This window comes from Mustela nigripes, chromosome 9 (assembly GCF_022355385.1).
Source record: "Mustela nigripes isolate SB6536 chromosome 9, MUSNIG.SB6536, whole genome shotgun sequence".
Classification (NCBI taxonomy): domain Eukaryota; kingdom Metazoa; phylum Chordata; class Mammalia; order Carnivora; family Mustelidae; genus Mustela; species Mustela nigripes.
The window spans coordinates 33,756,957-33,777,848 of NC_081565.1; the positions used below are offsets into that span (position 1 = coordinate 33,756,957).

Consider the following 20,892-nt stretch of genomic DNA (forward strand, 5'->3'; position numbering starts at 1 on the left):
ATTTAGCATACTACTTCCAACTCTTCAGCACCTTCCTCTGGTAACTTTGCAGGTAGAATAGCCCCTCATTGATCCATCTTACTGGGTCAGGAGGAGTTCCAGATTTTTCTCAAATGAAGTAAACTTTTCTCTACTGACTGTAAACTTAATTAGTATATTCAGTTTATTAATAACTTCCGTGGTATAGTGTACCTTCAGGTCATGTTTACCCCCAAGCTAAATGATCTGGATGTTGTGCTTTTTGAGGGTTTTTTCCCCCTACTTTTAACTTAATAACTGCTCCTTTTTGTTAGAAGGCTGACATTATGTAAGCCTGCTGTTTACACGTTAAATTTTAAGGTGCCCCTGGACTCAAGGGACTGTTGAGGCTGTCTGATGAGGACCAGCAGGTAAGGGAGCGATTGGCTTCAGGCTTGTAAAACAACAGTTTGGGGTTGGAATTAGTCATAAACGTGAATATCCTGAACTTTAGAACAGATGAAAGTGTCGTGTTGTACGTGTCCTCTGTTGCGGTGTCCGTGTAGCCCACCGCTGGAGCGCCAAGGGATGGGGGCGGGGGTGGGTGGGTGGGGAGAGTGTGGGCGGGGTTTCTCCCCGGGTGGTGCGGGGGAGCGTCTCGGAGGCGGGTGCCCAACCTCATTTAGTTTCAGAAGTTGCCAAGGGGGAACTTTTTTCCAGTGAGCAGAGCTGATTTTGAAATCGAAATTGAGGATAAAATAGAATTTTCCAAATTCTCTCCCTTGGATCCATTGTGGGAATGGCTGTAAGAGTACTCTGTAGCCCCCACTCTGCGCCTGCTCGGTCTCCGCCCTCTGCCCTCCACCTCTCGCCGTCTCCCACCCCTGCCCAAGCACAGCACTGCCCTGCATTCACTTAGTCACCTCTGTGGAGGTCGTGAGTGTCACCTCAGGGAAGCCGGCTCACACTTTAAGGGACTAAGTCAGGTCCCCCCACCTTTGGACGTTCTCGGGCCTCCACATTCCTGTTCTTCAGAGCGCTTCCCTGTTTGCACCGAACTGTGAGTATTCAGTGTTTCCTGCCACTTTCGAATCCCAGCTCAAATTTGGCTCCTGACAGCTTCCTCCCTTCCTGTGGGCGAAGAGCCGCTTTGGAACTTTCTTAATCCTCTCATCCTCTTCTGGGAAGAGAGGAATTGAACAGGAAATTTCCAGGTTTCCTTGGGTTCCTCACTTCCTGCTAAAAAAATAGGCATGGAGTTTTTGAGAAGGGCAGAGAGTAGGAAAATGTAAGGAAACCAAGTACGTTCCGTTTGTAATTTGTGTGTCAGTGATGAGGGTGAAGGGTAAAGAGCTGGCGGGGGCCTCGGTTCCCTGGGCCTTGAGAAAGCCCAGGGGAAGCCCAAGGTCAGAGGTTTGCTGGCTGTGTTGGGAGCACTTCAAAGCTGCTGCCTGTGGGCCAGGAACACAAACACATGTCGGTGTGTTTCAGGGCAGTACTGCCTGCATCTGAGTTTGTCTGAATTCCGGCCAGAGAAAAACAGAATGGCTAATAATTTATTTCAGTTCGTGCCTTTTATAGTTTTTTTCCTGGTTTATTTTGTTCAGCGAATTTGCCATACATCCCGCTGCTCAGTACTGGCAGGCCGCCCATTTAAGGACAGTAGTTTTAAATTAGAAGACTCTAGGTTCGTAGAAAATACAGAGCACTGGCTGCCTGAGACAAATGCCAAAGTGAAAATGTAAACCTCCCTCGATTCCCTGCTGGCTCCCAGGCTGGATGAGGCCCACTTCTGTGGCATGTGATGGCTGTTTCAGGCCTTGCGCGAGCTCCGTGCTGTTCCTTCTGGAGCCTTCAGGACACCGTGAAGTCACTGGAGGACTGACTCTGACCCTTGACTCCTTATTCCAGAGGTTCTCCTAAGGAGTATCTATCAGTGAGGGAATCGTAATCTGATCTCAGATGCTGTCTTTATCACTTGCTCTCGCTGTTTCAGAGACGCTTTGAATTTCTTAGGAGTGTCTTTTAAAAATCTTCATGGTGAATACATACTGTGGGATTCCATTTATGTGAATTTCCAGAAGAGGCAAATCTATGCTGGGGGGAAAAAAAACGGTTGCCTCTGGGAGAGCTATGAAGGAACTTCTGGGTAATGGTGTAATTTACATCTCGATAGGGGTTTGGGTAACACAGGTGCAGACATTTGTCTTAACTCAGCAAAGGTACCATTAATACTGGTATACTTCATCATGTGGAAAATTTAAAACAAAAAGATACTGAACTTTAGGGGCGCCCGGGTGGCTCAGTGGGTTAAGGCCTCTGCCTTCGGCTCAGGTGATAATCCCAGGGTCCTGGGATCGATCCCCGCATCCGGCTCTCTGCTCAGCGGGGAGCCTGCTTCCTCCTCTCTCTCTGCCTGCCTCTCAGCCTACTTGTGATCTCTGCCTGTCAAATAAATAAATAAATAATCTTAAAAAAAAAAAATACTGAACTTTAATGATTTGTATTGCTGAGGATTTTTAGGAGGATGGCTATAGCTATCTGCAACTTATTCAAAATATATCACAAATTAAGGTGGATTGATGGATGGATAGAGTATTGGATATGTGATAACACAGGAAAATGATAATGGTAGAATCCTGGGCAATAGGTGTTCACCGTAAAATCCTTTCAACTTTGCTGTATATTGAACATTTTCATAATAAAATGCTGAGAAAAATCATTAGGGACTTTATCACATTATCTGTTGTCTGCATTGTATTGATTCAGTTTAATTCTTTTATTTTTAATTTTTTTTAAGATTTTTTGTATTTGACAGGAAAAGCAGGGGGAGCTGCCGGCAGAGGGAGAGGAACAAGCAGACTCCCCACTGAGCATGGAGCCTGATGTGGGGCTCGATCCGAGGACCCCAGGATCATGACCCAAACCAAAATCTTAACTGACTGAGCCACCCAGGTACCCCCAGTTTAATTCTTTTAGTGTGTTCTTCTTAGGCTAAACACAATCACCGATGCTACCGCAATCCACGCTGGAAGAGGATGCCAGACGGCAGCGTTTCCTGCCGATGAGCAAGTACTGCCGCGCCCTCCTCCACACGCAGACTGCCACAGGCTTACCAGCTTCCTGCTTAAGACTGCCCCAGAGGCAAGGGGCCTGGCTCCCTGCCCCTTGCAGGGACAAGGGCAGCGGTCCTGATGTTCCTGCCGGTGAACTACACATTTCAATAAATGGCAGGAAATCCTTCTTTTCATTACACACACTTATTAAGTGCTTGCATGCGTGTGCGCACACATAGAAGACTAGGTAACGACTACTTCAGAGTAAATACAGCGTTTTCAAATCAGATAGTTTATTAAAAAAAAAATAATCCTATCACAATGAAAAGTCTTCATTTTACCTGAAAAGTGATCTTTTATTATAGTGAAGGGCTTTTGTGAATTCATGGCAGCGCAGCAGTCCAGCGTACCCATGGTTCAGATGCTTTCAGTGAAGACCACTGTGTCCCCAGAAAAGGTTGTAAAAGCTGTTCTGAGGTGTGTGCGCCCTGGTAAGTTGCAGGTGTTTGTTTTCCGGATTTGTTGTGAGCAACGGTTGCAGCTCTCGACAGCTCACAGCAGCACGTGTGTTCTGTGGCAGCGCTCCTCTTTCGGAGTTAGAAGAGAAGCCACACAGCACCAGGTCTGTCCCCGAGAAGGTCTGATGGTCTTACTTAACCTCCTGCCCGCTGACTTACGCATCGCCTTACACTGGGGGAGTCTTAGCTCTCACTGATGCAGTGCCCCCGACGGTGTACTGAGAACGGCGTACCGACAGACAGACAGTTGTCCGTCTATCATAGCCTCCAAAATTAAGATGTTCTCTTAAAAAAAAAAGTTCTCTAAATGGGCTTCCTTTATCTACACAGAGATCCTAGGATCTGTCATCCATGAAAAATTAAACCCTAACTGCGTTTTCTTTTCTTTCTTTTTTTTTTTTCTTGAAGTGTGTGTGTGCACGCACAGGTGGGGGCAGGGAAGGGGCAGGGGCAGGGGCAGAGAGAGAATCCCTAGTGAGCTCCTCGTTTCGTGTGGGAGCCCAAGCCAGGCTCGATCCCACCACCATGAGATACTGACCTGAGCAGAAACCAAGAGTCGGCCGCTCAACCGACTGAGCCACCCAGGTGCCCCCTAACTACATTTTCTATATTCGTAGGTCTCAAATCATGGTGTCCAGACATCCAGCATCAACTAGGAACTGGTTAGAAGTGCAAAATGGGGGCCTCCCACCCCAGACCTTTGAAATCAGAAACTCAGTATAGAACCAGCAATCTGTGTTTTAACAAGGCCTCTGGCATGGGCTGGAATCAAAGCACCACTTTTCATGCATCGTGCCAGAAGGGAAAGGCCTGGAGGGAAACTCAGTGGATACGAATTTGTGTGTGTATGTGTGTGTGTGTGTGTGTCTTATTTTTTAAGTAAACTCTCTGCCCAACATGGGGTTTGAGACTTAGGACTCAGAGATGGAGAGTCCCATGCTGTACGAACTAAGCCAGATAGCCCAAATTTGTGTTGTTTTGTTTGAAATTTGCGGGTTTTTAAAAAAGATTTTATTTATTCGACAGAGATCGCAAGTAGGCAGAGAGAGGGGGTGGGAAGCAGGCTCCCTGCTGAGCAGAGAGCCTGATGCAGGGCTCGATCCCAGGACCCTGAGATCATGACTTAAGCCGAAGGCAGAGGCTTAACTGACTGAGCCACCCAGGCGTCCCAAATCTGTCTTTTAACCACTGAATTTGTGGTAGGTAATTTGTTACATCATAGGAAACTAATATAAATCATTAATTTATTAGCATTAAACCATGCCAAATAATTGTTTCCTTAAAAAACCTACTTTTTAAGTAGCCCAAAATAAGTCTGTCAGAGGAGTAACTGAAACAGTGGTAATTAATGCTATGGTTAGCTAAATCAATTTATCTAAATAATTCACAAAATGATCTGAATTGAAAGGGAGTCACTCTGTTTTTCTCATCAGTGACTTATTTTAAAAAGTAAGTGTCCCAAATATGATTGTCATTTTTCTAAGTGAATTAAAACAGTAAAATGAACCATCACACTATTAAATAATAGAACAAGAAAATGTCATTCAGGGGAATACTGTGAAAAATAGCATGTTCTAAGTGTACCTATATGAAAACAAATCTGTGTGCAGCTTGACAAAAATTTATCCACTATGCTTGATATGAATATAATTTTCACTGAATAAAGAATTTATGAAATTCTCTAATATAAACATTACTCTTGTAGATGTCCAGAACATTAGTGAACAGACGTGAATGAATCAGATCTTAGTAATTGTGTTTTCAGTGTAAAATGCCAATTCTGGGGGCGCCTGGGTGGCTCAGTGGGTTAGGGCCTCTGCCTTCGGCTCAGGTCATGATCCTGGGGTCCTGGGATCGAGCCCCGCATCAGGCTCTCTGCTCAGCCAGGGAGCCTGCTTCCCCCTCTCTCTCTGCCTGCCTCTCTGCCTACTTGTGATCTTTGTCTGTCAAATAAATAAAAATAAAATCTTAAAAAAAAAATGCCCATTCTGTGTTTTATAACAGTGGCCTTCACAAAACGAAATGTGCATATACCCGTGGGAACATACCCGTGGAAGTGAAGGAGGTAATGTAGAACTTTGTTACAGCCTCTAACCTTTTAAAATTTACTTCCTCTATGTATGTGTTTTATAATTTACAGTAGTAGAACAGTACAATATTTTATGTAGAAATATATACATCATACATATCTATGTATGTGTGTATATATATATATAAATAAGTAGAGGACATGAAAATCTGGAGCACATGCTCTTCAGTTTTTTCGGATAGGGGTTCTAGGATTTAAAAGTTTAGAATAGGGGCGCCTGGGTGGCTCAGTAGGTTAAGACGCTGCCTTCGGCTCAGGTCATGATCTCAGGGTCCTGGGATCAAGCCCCGAATCGGGCTCTCTGCTCAGCAGGGAGCCTGCTTCCTCCTCTCTCTCTCTGCCTGCTTCTCTGCCTACTTGTGATCTCTCTCTGTCAAATAAATAAAATCTTAAAAAAAAAAAATAAAAGTTTAGAATAACCTAAACAAGAATCACCAAGCCACTGCCTCTGTTACAGCATTATGTTTGATTCTGGTCTAAAAATAAACACCTAGGCAATTTAAATAAAAATTTCAAACTACTGGGGCGCCTGGGTGGCTCAGTGGGTTAAAGCCTCTGCCTTCCGCTTGGGTCATGATCTCGGGGTCCTGGGATCGAGCCCCACATCGGGCTCTCTGCTCGGTGGGGAGTCTGCTTCCCCCTCTCTCTGCCTGGCTCTCTGCCTACTTGTGATCTCTGTCTGTCAAATAAATAAAAAATTTCAAACTACTGCTAAGTGCAAACTTGCCGTCAACCTTTCAAACAGGTTAACTACAGAAAAAAATGTGTCAAATGTTTTAAAGTAGCATTAATTTTTTTTAAGCATATTATGAGGTAGACTTACAACAAGACATTCAGTGCATATATTAATAGAAGTTTTACTGAAACCTTGTATGTAGGTATGTATGTATGTAGCTAAAATGACCTACAGCTCTACATTCATCCACATGAAAACCTCAAAAGAATTCAACTGAAACAGTAAAAGCCTAGTACAGTTTATAAAGCTTTCCTAATTGTGATGAAGATCTGTGGAAAAAATCTGTGGGAGGGACGGAGTTTTAGGTTTAGATTTTAGACTTTATTTTACTAAAACATTCACTTTATGGCTAGTTTTCAATGAATGTATCTTTACTGGACTGGAGACGATACTATAATTCTTATTCCCACCATGTCAGCATGGTAATATCAAAGCAGGACCAGCTATCTAATTTGGAAGCCTGGTGCAAAATAGAAATGTGGGCTCCTTGCTCAAAAAATTAAGAATTTTAAGATGGATTGAACAGAACCTTACACCAAGCATGAGGCTTTTCTCACTGTAGGGCCTTGTATGCCTGTACTGGTCACACAGTGAAGCCAGCGCTACAATCTTAGTTATCCTTGTCCCTTGAGTCCCTCGTTAGACTGGACAAGGCATATAGTAGGGATTCAATGTTCGGTGAATGAAAAATTGAGTTTTGCAGTTTTCCAAATCCATGAGAAATGCTTAGTTTTTCTGACCTGTGGACAGAAGAAAATCTTACTCTGATGAAGATTTCTCTATTTGCACATCACATTCTGGCTTCATGGAAATTCAAGGCCACATATGGCTAAGGTTCATTTGATTCCTGCAACAAGAAATTTATTGAACTACTCTGTCGGCTCCTGTACTGGGCACTGGGGATGCAAGAAAAGTCAGTCCCTGCCCGCAAAGAGCTTACAGTCTAATGGAAGAACTTAACAGTACCTCAGAACCTAGTGAGAAAACTTCCTGGTGTCTAGGATATTATCTGGAACACTGCCAACTTTCCTAAAAATATGAATCTAGACTTTCCCAGAAAACATGTTTTAAAAATGGAAGATGCAGTGAAAATCTAATGGCTAACCTTTAATGTAGAAAACATGAAACTGAAATAAGGAAGAAACTTAGGAAAGCTGAAAAAATTCTATTTTAAATACTATGAACAAGATTTAAAATTTAAAATTATTTTATTGTCTCTGGATGACATTTCACTTATAGTAACATTTATATACACATACATATACAAGTTGTGCATATGTGAGATGTGTTCCTTGGAGCTTTTGATAAAACTGGTATTTCCATTATTCATTTAAAACTAAAGCAGCATACAGGTAAATTTGAGATTTCCCTTTTGATTATTTCTGTTGTCATTTGAACAGGAGTAATTCTTGGGGTATAAATTTGGTATGATCTTATTCTGTAATGAGATGAATATTGCCTTTGTAACAATGTGTGGTAATTTAAACATGTATTTTAATGGCTCTTGACCAAGTTTAATGGCATCAAAAATACTCAAGTCTATCTGGATTTATTTTGTTTCCCCTCCCCCCCCCATTCTTCTTTTTAAAAAAACAAATATGAAGGATCCTTGTGCAAATACAGAGCCTTTGTTGTTACTTGGCTGTTCTTTGGTGCATTGCCATTCATTCCTTCATCTAGCAGCATCCTTTGTCCATAGTATTTTCCTTGGCGGCAGCTGAAACAATCACTAGCCTAGGCTTTCCCCAGGTTATGGTGAACCTGTCAGAGAGCTAGTGGTCCCAGAGACTGTGCACGCAGGGCTCATGCAGCTCTTTAGACGCTAAGCAGGCCTGGTGATCTCCTGTCCCAGCTCGGAACAGATGAACACAGCGCAAATGCCAGCCTATTAGAGGCAGGCATGTGGAGACTGTGGTAGGAGACAGAACAAACCACTTAGCACACAGAAAAATTTTTAAATAAAAAAATCCCCAAATCTAAGCAACCTGAAGCGAATGATTATATATACCTCAGGGCCAAGGGAATCCCTTTTTAATAATTGATATTAACTCATATTTGCTATAGCCCTTTACATTTTATGAAGTATTTTATATACATCAGAACTCCTTGGGTATTTATAATAACACATGAATATAACTTTTACTTTTCGTTATGAAAAAGTGAATTATACTGAGCATGCTGTTTAAGAAGGCAGGGAGGTATACTAACATAGCTGAAAGACTTGCATCAAAAATAATTTACAAGTTTTAAATTTTGGCACTTATGATATATACATTAGTTATCCAAAATTTCATATATATGCTTTCTTTCATGACCAGCATTGGCTATTACTGAGTGAATTTTCACAGCTGTCCGTGGCTGCTGGTCACTTTAAATGGGGATGATTGTCATCAGTGTTATCAGGCTATTTTTCCTGCTAAACAGAAGATTTAACAGATGCTTGTGGATGCCAGTACCATATTCGGACTGATATGGGAAACACTAGGCTTCTAACAGATTCTCAGAGTGTTCTTCCTGTATTGCACTTCCTGGAAAACCAAACTTTAACTATGACATAATGTGATCTTGGTTCTGGATAGGAGTTGGGAACCTTATCCTTGCTTGTTTGCCTAAAATTTTTGGTAAAGCCTTATCTTGGATGTAACAAGGAGAAATAACAAAATATACATGTACTTTGGGCTTCTGAGGAAAAAAATCAGATCTATTTTCGAAAGATCGAGAGAGGTCTTGTCTGCTTTAGCGACTTCATTTTCACAACTAAAGATAAGGAACTACTAAATATTTGATGTTCCTAAACTTAGTTAACATAGCATTTCTGTAGAAAGCTTATTTTTGAAATTTTTTTAAAGATACAGTTTGCCCCTCAAGATGGGGCTCAAACTCATGACCCCAAGATCAAGAGTTGCATGCTCTACTGAGCCAGTCAGGCGCCCCTGTAGAAAGGTTTTTAAAACAAGTATAATTTATTCTACATTTACCAACAACTATACCACATTACCATTTATAATACATTCACCAGTTATCATGAATAAAAATGACTAAATAAAATTTAGAGTAAAAAAAACCCAGACTAGCTTTTATGCTCTTAAGTGAAATGAGACCTTGAAATTTTAAGATGCAGTTTCCTCCAAGAGTCTAGCATTCCTGATGCCCTGATTCCTGGATTAATATCCCCCTCATGATGTTTTGATCACAGCCGACCTCAAAAAGAGGACAAAGGTGGTTTTGTTGAGTTTGCTAATTTTTAATTCTCATCTATGTGGCTCTATTTTTATACAAGGCAGTTTATTCCACATTTTTCTTTACAGCTATGTATCCTGCTCGAAGTCTTTCAGTTAGGAGTGGACTGTATGTATGCCCTGCAGTTTATGGTACTAATTCTAATGGAAATTTTCATTCTTATGAATCTTGCATGGTGCAGAAGGTAAGTCAGCTCTGTAATAAAGAATTTACAGAGGATGCTAAACAAATTCACAGGCCATTTTCCCATCTTTATAAACAAAAGGGCAAAGTGGTAGAGTGGTAAGCACCCAGGCTCTGGACTGAAGCAGCTGGGTTTAAATCCCAGTGTTGCTCTCCGCCCCCGCCGCCCAGTGCCAGCTCTGACTCGACCTTTCAGACCCTCCATTTCTTCCAAAGTAATTCGGTGCTCATGTCACCTACCTTGTGAGAGAGTAGGTGAGAGAGGGTGAGTAGTAAAGTGTGTAGGCTGACACCATAGACACTATAATGGTTGAAGAATCATGGACTGAAACTGAGTTGGGCAACACGTGGGTCTAGCATCCGACATGCAACTCTCTCCAGAGGGGTTGCAATACACGGAATCTTTGTTTCATCAACAGAAGTGCTGTACTTGGTAGCTTGTTTTGAATGTTAAGATTGGGTACTTTTGCCTCCAAAACTTTATCTTCCTTTACATATGTGGACGTTTAAAAAAATTTATGGCAAACCAATGTTTACATTATACTTTGTAGTAATTTTCTTGATGGCTAAAAAATTTCAAATTCTTTTTAACATCCATGCTAAAATGATGTAATTGTTAAAATTTGTCCTAGAGCCAAGATTGTTCCAAGGGAGATGTATGTAACCTCTGCACACGTGTGTGAATGGCTGTCTGGTAGGTCCTGCAAAAAAAAAAAATTGTCATTTTTATTCATGTGTTTGGGTTGCTTAATAATTCTATAAGATTTGCGATTCTTTTCTTAGGGCCGGAATTCTCAGCATCTACTCCCATGCGTTTTTAAATCTATCAGCCAGTTTAAGGGTAGTCACAATAATACAACTTAAAGACAAGATAAAGTGTTCATAAATCATTGTTTTAACAGCCAGCACAATACAGTAGAAATTGCCCTGAGCAAGGAATTAGGAGACTTGAATTAAAGTTCTGGCTCTGCCACTAATTTTGTAAGACGACTTTAGGCAAGTCACTTAACTTTTCTCATTCATTTGATGATGAGACTGATTACATTTTCTACCTCTAAAATGGATTTACTTACTATTTTTTTAAATAATTAAAACACCTTCTGGGAGTTAACCACCTGAAAGGTACGGAAGTACTTACTGATGTTTAAGGTAGTGTTTTTCAAACTCTGATCTAGGAACCACCTGAATAAGGTTACTAGAGGTTCCTATTAAAAACAGATTCCTAAAAACAAAAAACCAAAAAACAGATTCCTGTCATCTCCCTGACTGAATCAGAACCTCCTACAGTGAGGGCCAGGTTTCTGTTTTCCACAAGCTCCTAAATAACTGTAACGCACCCTATTATCTGAAAACCACTGGCCTAAGAGAATATGATCTGAGAGGGAACGAGCTAACATGTGGCTTAAATTACTCGAGCCTCTGGTGGATCCTTTCTAAATAGAATATCCGTCCAAGTGCAGACTAGAAGAAAGCTGCTTACTTCAGCAGGCCAGTCAGCCCTGTGACTGACCCCGCTTGCTGTGTTCCATAACAGAATGTAAGAGGTCTTCACGTCAGCTCTTTGTCCTGATATCCAAGTCACTGACTACTGTAGTTAGGTCACGGCTTGCAGAGGACTGCAGCTCACCCCTCCCTAATGCTAAGGGTCAAGCTTGTGCCCCCTGGCTCAAGGAGTAAAGATGAAGAAAATACCACCTCTTTCCTCTCAATCTCCCCTCCACCCTAATACCATAACAAGTCACCCTGTGTGAGTCAAATAGTCTGGCAGAGAAAACAAATTCTAAGCCACGTGGTTCTCCTCTCTCTGACCAGATAGTGTACTAACTCAATGAGTCCTCCTGTATACAACAGAAATGACCAAAGCCCACTCCTTCTCCTGTTTTCCTTTCTAAATGCTGTTCAGAGGAACAAAATACCAAGTAAGGACACATGCTAGAGATTTTTAAATTCATACAAGTAAATTACAAAGAGAGGTGGCAGTTATTTTTTCTAGAGTTTTACAACAAAATTCCCTTCACGGTGAAAAAATATGTATAATTTTAACAGGAAACTCAAAAGACATTTTTGTTGTAAGACTAACAGTTACGAGAATAATGCCATTATCTGTGCTCATTATAGAGAAACATAACAGCAACTTTAAAAGGCCAAGTATACTGATAAGATGGAATTTCTTTTTTAATGACCAGTATGCTGACATGGGACTTCTGGGTTTATTCAATATAGCGTCACGGGTTTCTCCTAACCCCGCCATAACTCCTGCCAGACACCCACGAAATTCACACCGAACTAAAAAAAACAAGGAAAGAAATGAAGAAATTTGACAAGAGCTACCATGCAAAATAACCAGAAGAACTGAAGTTTAGGTGGCACAGGAGCAAAGGAATGCGGCAAAAGCTGCTGCTGCGTAGAGTCTAACTTGGCGAGGCCCCTACGATACCGGACAGCCAAGTCCTCAGGTCACAGGTGTGTTCGTGGACCCATAATAACCGGCATCTTGACCCAAACTTTTAAGATCTTCTAAAAAGTAAATACTTCACCTAAATTGAAGTAATTTGTGAGTCAAACACCAGAAGAGTTCCTTATTTGATATAAGTTGTGCCTAAAACTTTGGCTGATACAAAGAAACCCGTCCGCTAAGGCACCCTGAGGCAATCTGACAATGTGTTGGAGAGAACTTCGTCGTCAGTACCACGTCATTATGAGAGTACAGAGAACGGATCACCCGCAGGGGACTGGCTTCTTTGGGCAAACAGTCTATAAGTTCATTGCACTGTTTGTCAAATCCCAACAAGCGAATCCCGTAGCCATGTGGGGAAGAGACCATTCGCCCATCAGGACTGAAGCAAAGTTCTTTGATATAACCCCTGCCTACATTGGCTTCTTCAATGTAATGAGTTAGTCGTAGAGAACAGCGGGGTGAGACAGGTCGCACAGGAGCTCCTTCTTGGAATTCATAGACACAAGTCCACTAAGGGGAGAGAAGAGAGAGAAACCAAAATTACAGAGCCCCAAATATTTCTTTTTGTAAAAAGCTCAACCGACTGTCAAAGCCACAGAATTGTTGCAAGAAATCAGATGACTGCTACCCATCTCCCATCTATTAAAATGTGTAGGCCCCACACCTTATCTTCAGAGGCCAAGGTTATTCTGTGTGCTTTGACATACTATGACTAATGCCTTTTATTCCCTCAGGCTGCTGTGACTTCTGTGGTAATAATTCCCTTTTGCGAAAATAACAATTCTGATACTTAAAATATTCCAAAGTTTAGACATCTAACCTAAAATAGCTCTCCTCCTACACAATTGGTCCTTGTCTCTTTTCAGTTGTGACTTCTAGAGCCAGTGAGATCCTCAAAAGACTCCTGCTTTCCAGAGTGACGGGTCATGAGGTGATATAAGGCCCTTTCCCCAGTCATCAGTTTAGTCTTTCCCCAGGTTCCGCTGGTAGTTTTACTAATTAACTGATTAGTTTTATTTATTTGAGGGAGTCAGCATGAGCAGTGGGGAGGAGCAGAGCGAGAGGGAAAAGCAGATTCCCTGCTGAGAAGGGAGCCTGACTGGGACTCGACCCCAGGATCCTGGAATCATGACCTGAGCTGAAGGCAGACACTGAACCGACCAGACACCCAGACACCCCTCCCTTGGTTTTTAAAAAGAGCAAATTCTAAAACTCAATTGGCTTAGCAAAACCTTACATTTAGCCAGCTTGGCTGCAGCATCTCCCCTCTGAAGTTCACTATGTAAAGGGCATGTGGCAGATGAAGGGGGCAAGGATGAAGAAGCTGGACACAATCTGAGCTGATACTGGTTTAAAGTATTTAAACCTGTAGAGGAGGCTGGAGAGGAAGGAAGGGTTCAAGGGATAAAGGGGCCAGGAGCACGCCCGGCAGCGGCTGTTCCGTCAGCCCTGCTGAGGTGGACTGCCGCCGCTCCTACCTCCTGATCATCAGTGTTGCTTGAGCACCGAAGGAGAGTGGCCCAGCCCTTTGGGTGCAGCTGTAAGGACGTGATGCAGTTTCCACGGTCTCTCTCACCAGGAACTTCAGGGGTTAAGACTTCAAGACTATTTCGTGGTGAAACTCCTGATACGAAAATTAGGATGTGAGATTTGTATTATCAAAGGATTAAGGCAGCTCATCAAAGCTTTGATTTCTGGCAGTCACCCCCACCTCTAGCCTTCATTCCTTCGTCAGCCCCCCTCCTTTTTTTACATGCTACCACATGTAAAAAGAAAAACTGGGCACAGCTGCGGGGGCACCATCAGTTAAGCAGCCAACTCTTGGTTTTGGCTCAGGTCATGATCTCAGGGTTGTGAGATCAAGCCCTGCAGCGGGCTCCATGCTCAGCATGGAGTCCGCTTCAGATTCTCTCTCTTCCTCTGCACCTCCCACTCATGCTTGCTCTCTCTAAAATAAATCTCCCCCCTCCAAAAAAGCCAACAACAACAACAACCACCTTCACAAACAAAAAAACAACTAAACACCAAAAACCATATATAGAAAAAAACCTATGGTGCCCCTTGATATACGGTGTACATGTTTTTGGCGTGGGATTATGGGGAAAGGTTATGACCAGAACTAAAGGATCCAAGTCCTGCAGCAGGAATCCATAACCTAAGACTAAGGCGTTAAAGTAGACTAGGGATCCTTTTGATTAGGATTTGTATCTCAGAAAACTCTAAAAATCAAATTCTAGGACATGAAAGGAATCTGGAAAAGAAGTAAAAGAGAATTCTCATCTCAGAGGACCCTGGTGCTCTCTATCCCTGAGAAGGAAATACTTGGAAGCCATGGAGACCGCCTTTATTATCAATAAAAGGCTATTATGTGTGCAAGGAGCAGGACTTATGGCCCCCCAAGGACAGTACTATAAATGATAAGCATCTATCATTTTGGAGGCAAGGCAGGATAGTTCACATATCAGTGTATCAAAACAAGGGGTTGGGAGACACTGCCAATCATACACACGCCTGGTACTCTGTTAGGGCCCATCCTGTCCTCCTTCCTAGGCCTCACGGAAGTAATTGCTACAGCTAGCCGTTACTGCTGGGAGTTACATCCTATCCCTCAGGAATGTGGAGAACCACTTTCACAGACATCATAAAAAAGCAGTTTAGAACTTTAATATCAAGAGAAATATTTTAACACTTCTCTACCCACAGAAGGAGTTGCTTTGAAGATTATGAGCTCCCTCTGTCAGACCCTTTGTGAACTGTTTCTCAAATAGATGTGTTATCTTCTTTAAAAGATTCCCTTTAGATTACTACAGCATTGATGGAAACCTGTGAAGCTCTCAATTACATTGTTATAACCAAACTATACCTAAATAATGATTTCACATGTGACTGAACCTTAATAACAATTTTAGAGAAAAACCACTATTTCAAGAATTCTGAAAATTGAACAAAAGCAGAAAAGAAACCCGTCTAAATAAGTAAGTAGTGGCTTTTGAGTTCTGCTCCTTGGAGGTTCCTCCAGAGAGGGAACCACATGGGGATGGGATAGGGAAGACTGGTCAACAAACTCACTAATTTCACTTGAACCAGTTTTTGCACTTTATCTGTGCTACAATCCACAGCAGACTTCATGTCAAAAAGAGTTCTAGGGGCATCTGACTCTTGATCTCAGGGTCTGGAGTTTGAGCCCTGTACTGGGTGTAGAGATCACTTAAAAAAAAAAAAAGTTCTAATCCTGAAATGGGATTGATAGCCTCAGCTCTATACAGCTACTGTATCTATCAAAGTATGGTGCTAACATTCTGATATCCTGAAGACCCAGGAGTGCCAACATTCAGAACGAGCTGATGTATGAGCCCCACCTCTTCTCTATACTCTGCCGAGGCTCTCCATACATTGTCTCTTCTCTCATTCCCAACTCTCTACATCATGAAACTGCTGTGCAGTTTGGTTTTTGGGTTTACCACTGCAACAAACAGCTAACTACTCTTAAGTTTTGTGTAGTTTTTTTCCTCATGGATGGTTTAGCTCAATAAAGATTTTTCTCAATGTATATTATTAAGAGCCTTGTCTTATGTACTGTAGCCAAAGTAGTACAGTAGAACAAAGTATCAAAGAAAAAAATGTTACACATCTGGGCATAAATCTCTAAATTTAGTAGGAGGAATTTTTAATCTTAAATGTCATAGTCCTGAATACCCAAAGGAAAGTAGATAGGCTGTAGGTTTAGGAAGGGCTCTCAAACCACTCTACAAACATAAGTAGTCATGCAAAATAATCAAGTATGCAATTATTAAGCACTTAACCAGGTGATACCACCTAGGAGAAACAAATTAGAAGTCTAACGGATAGTCCCTCCCCTAAAGATCTAAGTAGGAGCCATGCTCATCTCCAAAAGGTGACCCGAAATTACAAAAAGAACCACATCTGGCCATCAGTCCACAAAGATGAGGACAAACAAAAAGTGCTTAGATGTGAGCTGGTTTGGAGAAGTAGATGAAATTTGCATAGGTAAAAAGCATCTCATTTAGGGGGTGGAAAAGAATAGGGTAAATAGCTAGTTCTCCCAGAGCAGTGGGGGGGAAACAGGCAAAAAGCACAGTGGGGTCAGGTCGTAGCCCACTTTATCCCACAATCCCTCTCAGGCGGTCAGCCATTGCTTGGATAAAGAAATGGGAGAGCAAAATGCCTACCAGGCTGGAACTAGGCGACTTCACAAGCACTTGACAAACTCATTACCTTATACTGCACCCTCACATGAATATCTCATTTAATTTCCCTAACAACCTCGATTGGAATCTACATTTCCAAACTACTTTTTCTCTAATCTAGACCAAACGAAATTCAGTAATTAAAACCAAAGCTCAAATTCCAACAATGATGTAAGCCCAAGATATCCAACCCTAGAGACTGGTTAGCTTTTGAAAATGACTGACGGTCAAAGAATATCCTCTTCTTTACTGGCTTTTGTCTGGATTAAAACTAAACCAAAGAAAGCTATTTGGTAGAATCTGTTGTTGCAAGACTATAAAATTCCACTTTTAACCTACCTTCTCTTTGTGAGGCTCGTGACAAGTGTTTCTCAGAAGATGAATTAGAATCACTATGATGACAAGGTGAACTAGAAACTCGAGGACCAGAAGAACTTGATGAAGTAGTCAGATCTTGAAAATACAAAAAGTTCTGACAGTAAACTTAGCAGAACTTTAATAGTGTCTCTTAACTTTTTAATCATCTAGTTGAAGCATACTGTGAAAATCCATCTGAAACATGGCAAGTACATGCCCACTTAAAGCAGGCCTATAACTAAGACCAAGGTAGGTAGGACAGCTCTAAGGCCTGGGCCCTTTCTAAAATCTCTTATACCAAGATTTGCTTAAGTAAAATAAAAATGACAAACCCAATAAGCACAGGAGCATCTCTGGGTTCCCCATCACTTCTATAGTAAGATGGAATAAGAAAATTCAATAAACATGAAAACTGAGCTGTTCATCAGCCCATTTACTCTTAGAATAGGGTCCAAATACCAGGTTCATTACTGAGAACAGTAAATGAGCCTTCTTAAGCATGCCAAACAATTGTTATCATTCATGGAATTATGTGAAAACTATCTTTGAAATGCAATATAAACTTCATACTGAAATCTGTTGAAAAACAAACACTGAGTATCAGATAGTTGGATCTAATGTATTACTCCAAATAGCAATCTCTGTTTCATCTCACTCTTCGGTGGCCCCACACTTTTATGAGGATTTCTTCATCTAATTCCTTTTGATGTTATTAACAGAGTTACTCTTAGAAGACAGAAAATGTTCTTGGTTTTTGAATAAAAAAATACCAACCAGACCTTCTAAGTTACTACCTCTTACTAAGCTAAAGTTGCTTATTAATGTTTAACCTAAAAATAAATTTCTGAATGTAAAAGGATTATACTCACATACTCATGAAATCCCTTGTTTTGCAAATAAATTGATAAAACTTAAATTTCTACTTTTAGGAGTGAATTTGGACAAATGCAATTACAATAGGGCCCGTACTTTCCCAAAGGAGTCTTCAGATGGGGCCCTATGCATACAGGAGAAAGAGTCCAACTATCTGAAGCTGATTTTTATTTATTTACTCTTTTGAAGCTGATTTTAAATAGGTATTTATAAACATTGCGTTTCAAATGCTTAAGTCTTTTTTTCTGGGTTTTTGTTCATAAACATAAAATTATAAATAGGTATGTTCCTGGAATAGCCCTCTTTTCCCCAAAGGTGATGAAATACAGACTCTATCACATAATGTAGATAAATTACAGTGCATAAGTTTTTCTGACCCCCAATTTCACTGAAGCATTCTAATGGAATCAGCAACAGGAAAAATAATACAGTTTTAGGGGCATGTAGGTGGCTCAGTTGGTTAAGCAGCTGATTCTTTGTTTCAACTTGGGTCATAATCTCGGGGTCCTGGGATTGAGGTTCCCCCCTCCAGTGTGTTCCCTGCTTGGTGGGGAGTATGCGTCAGGCTTCTCTCTTCCTCTGCAACCTCCGCCACGCTCAAAAATAAATAAATAAATCCTAAAACAAACAAACAAACCAGAATACAGCTTTAGCAAGAGGATATTTAGGGGTTGTGAAAGAGGATGGCACCAGCTACCTGGGTATAGACTTCTGAAAGTCTGGGATGTAATACAGACTTAAAAGTAAAGCTCTATACTGAATGTATCTTAAAAGCTCTGCTAGGTGGGGCACCAGGGTGGCTCAGTGAGTTCAGTGTCTAGCTCTTGATCTCAGCTCAGGTCTTGATCTCAGGGTTGTGAAATAAAAATGAAATGAAATAAAATAAAAATAGTAATAAAGCTCTGTTGGGCTTCAGAAGCACTTAAAAAGATAGATCCTACCTTGGGCCACCATTAACTTTTTGAGATAGTGATGATTTAGAAATACTGATAAAAGATTTTCTGGAATGGGTGTCTGGGTAGCTCAGTGGGTTGAGCTGCTGGTTCGGTTCAGGTCATGATCTCAGGGTCCTGGGATCGAGTCCTGCATCGGGCTCTCTGCTCAGCAGGGAGCCTGCTTCCCCCTTTCTCTTTGCCTGCCTCTCTGACTACTTGTGCTCTCTCTCTCTGTGTCAAATAAATTAAAAAAAAAAAAAAAGAAAGATTTTGTGGAAGATACCCAAATGGCCAACAGATACATGAAAAAAATGCTCAATATCACTTGGCTATGAAATGCTATGAAATTTGTATTTCAGGGAAATACAAATCAAAACCACAGTGAGATACCATCTCACACCAGTCAGAATGGCCAAAATTAACAAGTCAGGAAATGACAGATGTTGGAGAGGATGCAGAGAATGGGCAACCCTCTTACACTATTGGTAGGAATACAAGCTGGTGCAGCCACTCTGGGAAACAGTATGGAGTTTCCTCAGAAAGTTGAAAATAGAGCTACCCTACCACCCAGCAAATCGCACTACTGGGTATTTACCCTAAAGATACAAATATAGTGTATTTCATTCCAGGGGCACATGCCCTGGAATGTTTATAGCAGCAATGTCCACAATAGCCAAACTATGGAAAGAACCTAGATGTCCATCAACAGATGAATGGATAAAGATGTGGTGTGTACACACACACACACACACACACACACACACACACACACACACACAGGAATACCATGCAGTCATCAAAAGAAATGAAATCTTGCCATTTGCAATGACATGGATGGAACTAGAGGGTATTATGCTAAGCGAAGTAAGTCAATCAAAGACAATTATCATATGATCTCTCTGATATGAGGAATTTGAGAGGCAGGGCGGGGGATATTGAGGGCTAGGGAGGGGGAAAAAAACCAAAATGGAATCGAGAGGGAAACAAACCATGAAACTCTTAATCTTAGGAAACAAACTGAGGGTTGCTGGGGAATGGAGGGGTGGGGACAGGGTGGCTGGGTTATGGACACTTGGAAGGGTATGCACTATGGTGAGTGCTATGAAATGTGTAAGCCTGATGATTCACAGACCTGTACCCCTGGGGCAAATAATAGATTATATGTTATAAAAAATAAATAAAAGATTTTCTGGATAGCAGAAAGCAATAAAAGAAAATATTTTTATAGTTAGTAGTCCTTCCTATTCCATTGGTGATACAGAAGCACAAATTAATGCTATGTCAGAAATTCATATAGGTCATACTTCCTTGGGAAAAAAAGCTTTCAATGAGTTTTCCAAAAATGTCTTCAAATTTCCTTCCCTCCTTCCTGGTATCATTCTCAAGATGGAAACATATACCATCCCTTTGTGTGAAACTCTATGGAAAATTTTCTGAAATCAAAAAGGAAAAGCTTACCTGAACTTGATGTAGTTCTTCTTGCTCTCAAAATGGGATAGCTGCCTACTTCTAAAGACTTAGTTAAGTCAAGATCATGCAAAATCAAGAGATATCCAGAGGACGTTGAGATCAACATTTTGGAACAATCTGGAGTTAATCTCATTCGCATGAGAAAACGTGTGTGAAAGAATTTCTTATGTGGACACCCATCTTCTGTACACCTAACAGAAGAAATCAAAACAAAACCTAGAATTATCATAAATATACGGATTTGGTTAGCAGTCATATTTTCAATCTTGAAACTAGAATTTACAGTGTATGCTTAGCCTTATACACATGACAAACTTTTTTTTTTTTTTTTGGCTCACCATTCCTTCTTTCATCTCCAATTTTCCATTTTATTCTTTCTTTCTGAAATATATATTTTAGAGTAAGATTTTGTTGAGGTAAACTGTCACTTTATACTGTTCTGAAAATATTCCACTCTGATTAAAGATTTAGCTGAGCAGGTAAACTTCAGGTTAATAGTTGTGTCTTTCTGAATACTGGGGATAATATTCCACTGAGTCCTGGCTTCTACTGTTGCTATTTTTAAGTCTACTATTAGGCAATTGTTACTTTGGACAATTTTATCTTTTTTTTCCCTTTGGTCTCTTTGTCTTTGACTTTCTAAATCACAAGATTCATATTTTTTTTTTAAAGATTTTATTTATTTATTTGAGAGAGAGACAGTGAGAGAGAGCATGAACGAGGAGAAGGTCAGAGAGAGAAGCAGACTCCCCATGGAGCTGGGAGTCCGATGCGGGACTCGATCCTGGAACTCCAGGATCATGACCTGAGC

At 41.1% G+C, this 20,892-nt stretch overlaps 1 protein-coding gene across 2 annotated transcripts in view; it reads right to left on the reverse strand.

The window, feature by feature from the left end:
• Nucleotides 1-7,546: 7,546 nt before the first annotated feature.
• DCAF10 (DDB1 and CUL4 associated factor 10) overlaps nt 7,547-20,892 on the reverse strand; it is a 47,931-nt gene continuing 34,585 nt past the window's right edge. The window contains exons 4-8 of one of the 2 annotated variants that reach the window (XR_009406268.1): nt 20,070-20,272; nt 16,786-16,899; nt 13,717-13,862; nt 10,021-12,748; nt 7,547-8,266 (exon numbers count right to left, since the gene is read on the reverse strand). Coding sequence is in view for 1 of the 2 variants with exons in the window: in XM_059411270.1 (XP_059267253.1) it covers nt 12,380-12,748; nt 13,717-13,862; nt 16,786-16,899; nt 20,070-20,272 (832 nt within the window). In the remaining variant the exon portion in view is untranslated. Of the gene's footprint in view, nt 12,749-13,716; nt 13,863-16,785; nt 16,900-20,069; nt 20,273-20,892 lie in introns of both variants that reach the window. The other variant, XM_059411270.1, reaches the window with a different exon arrangement.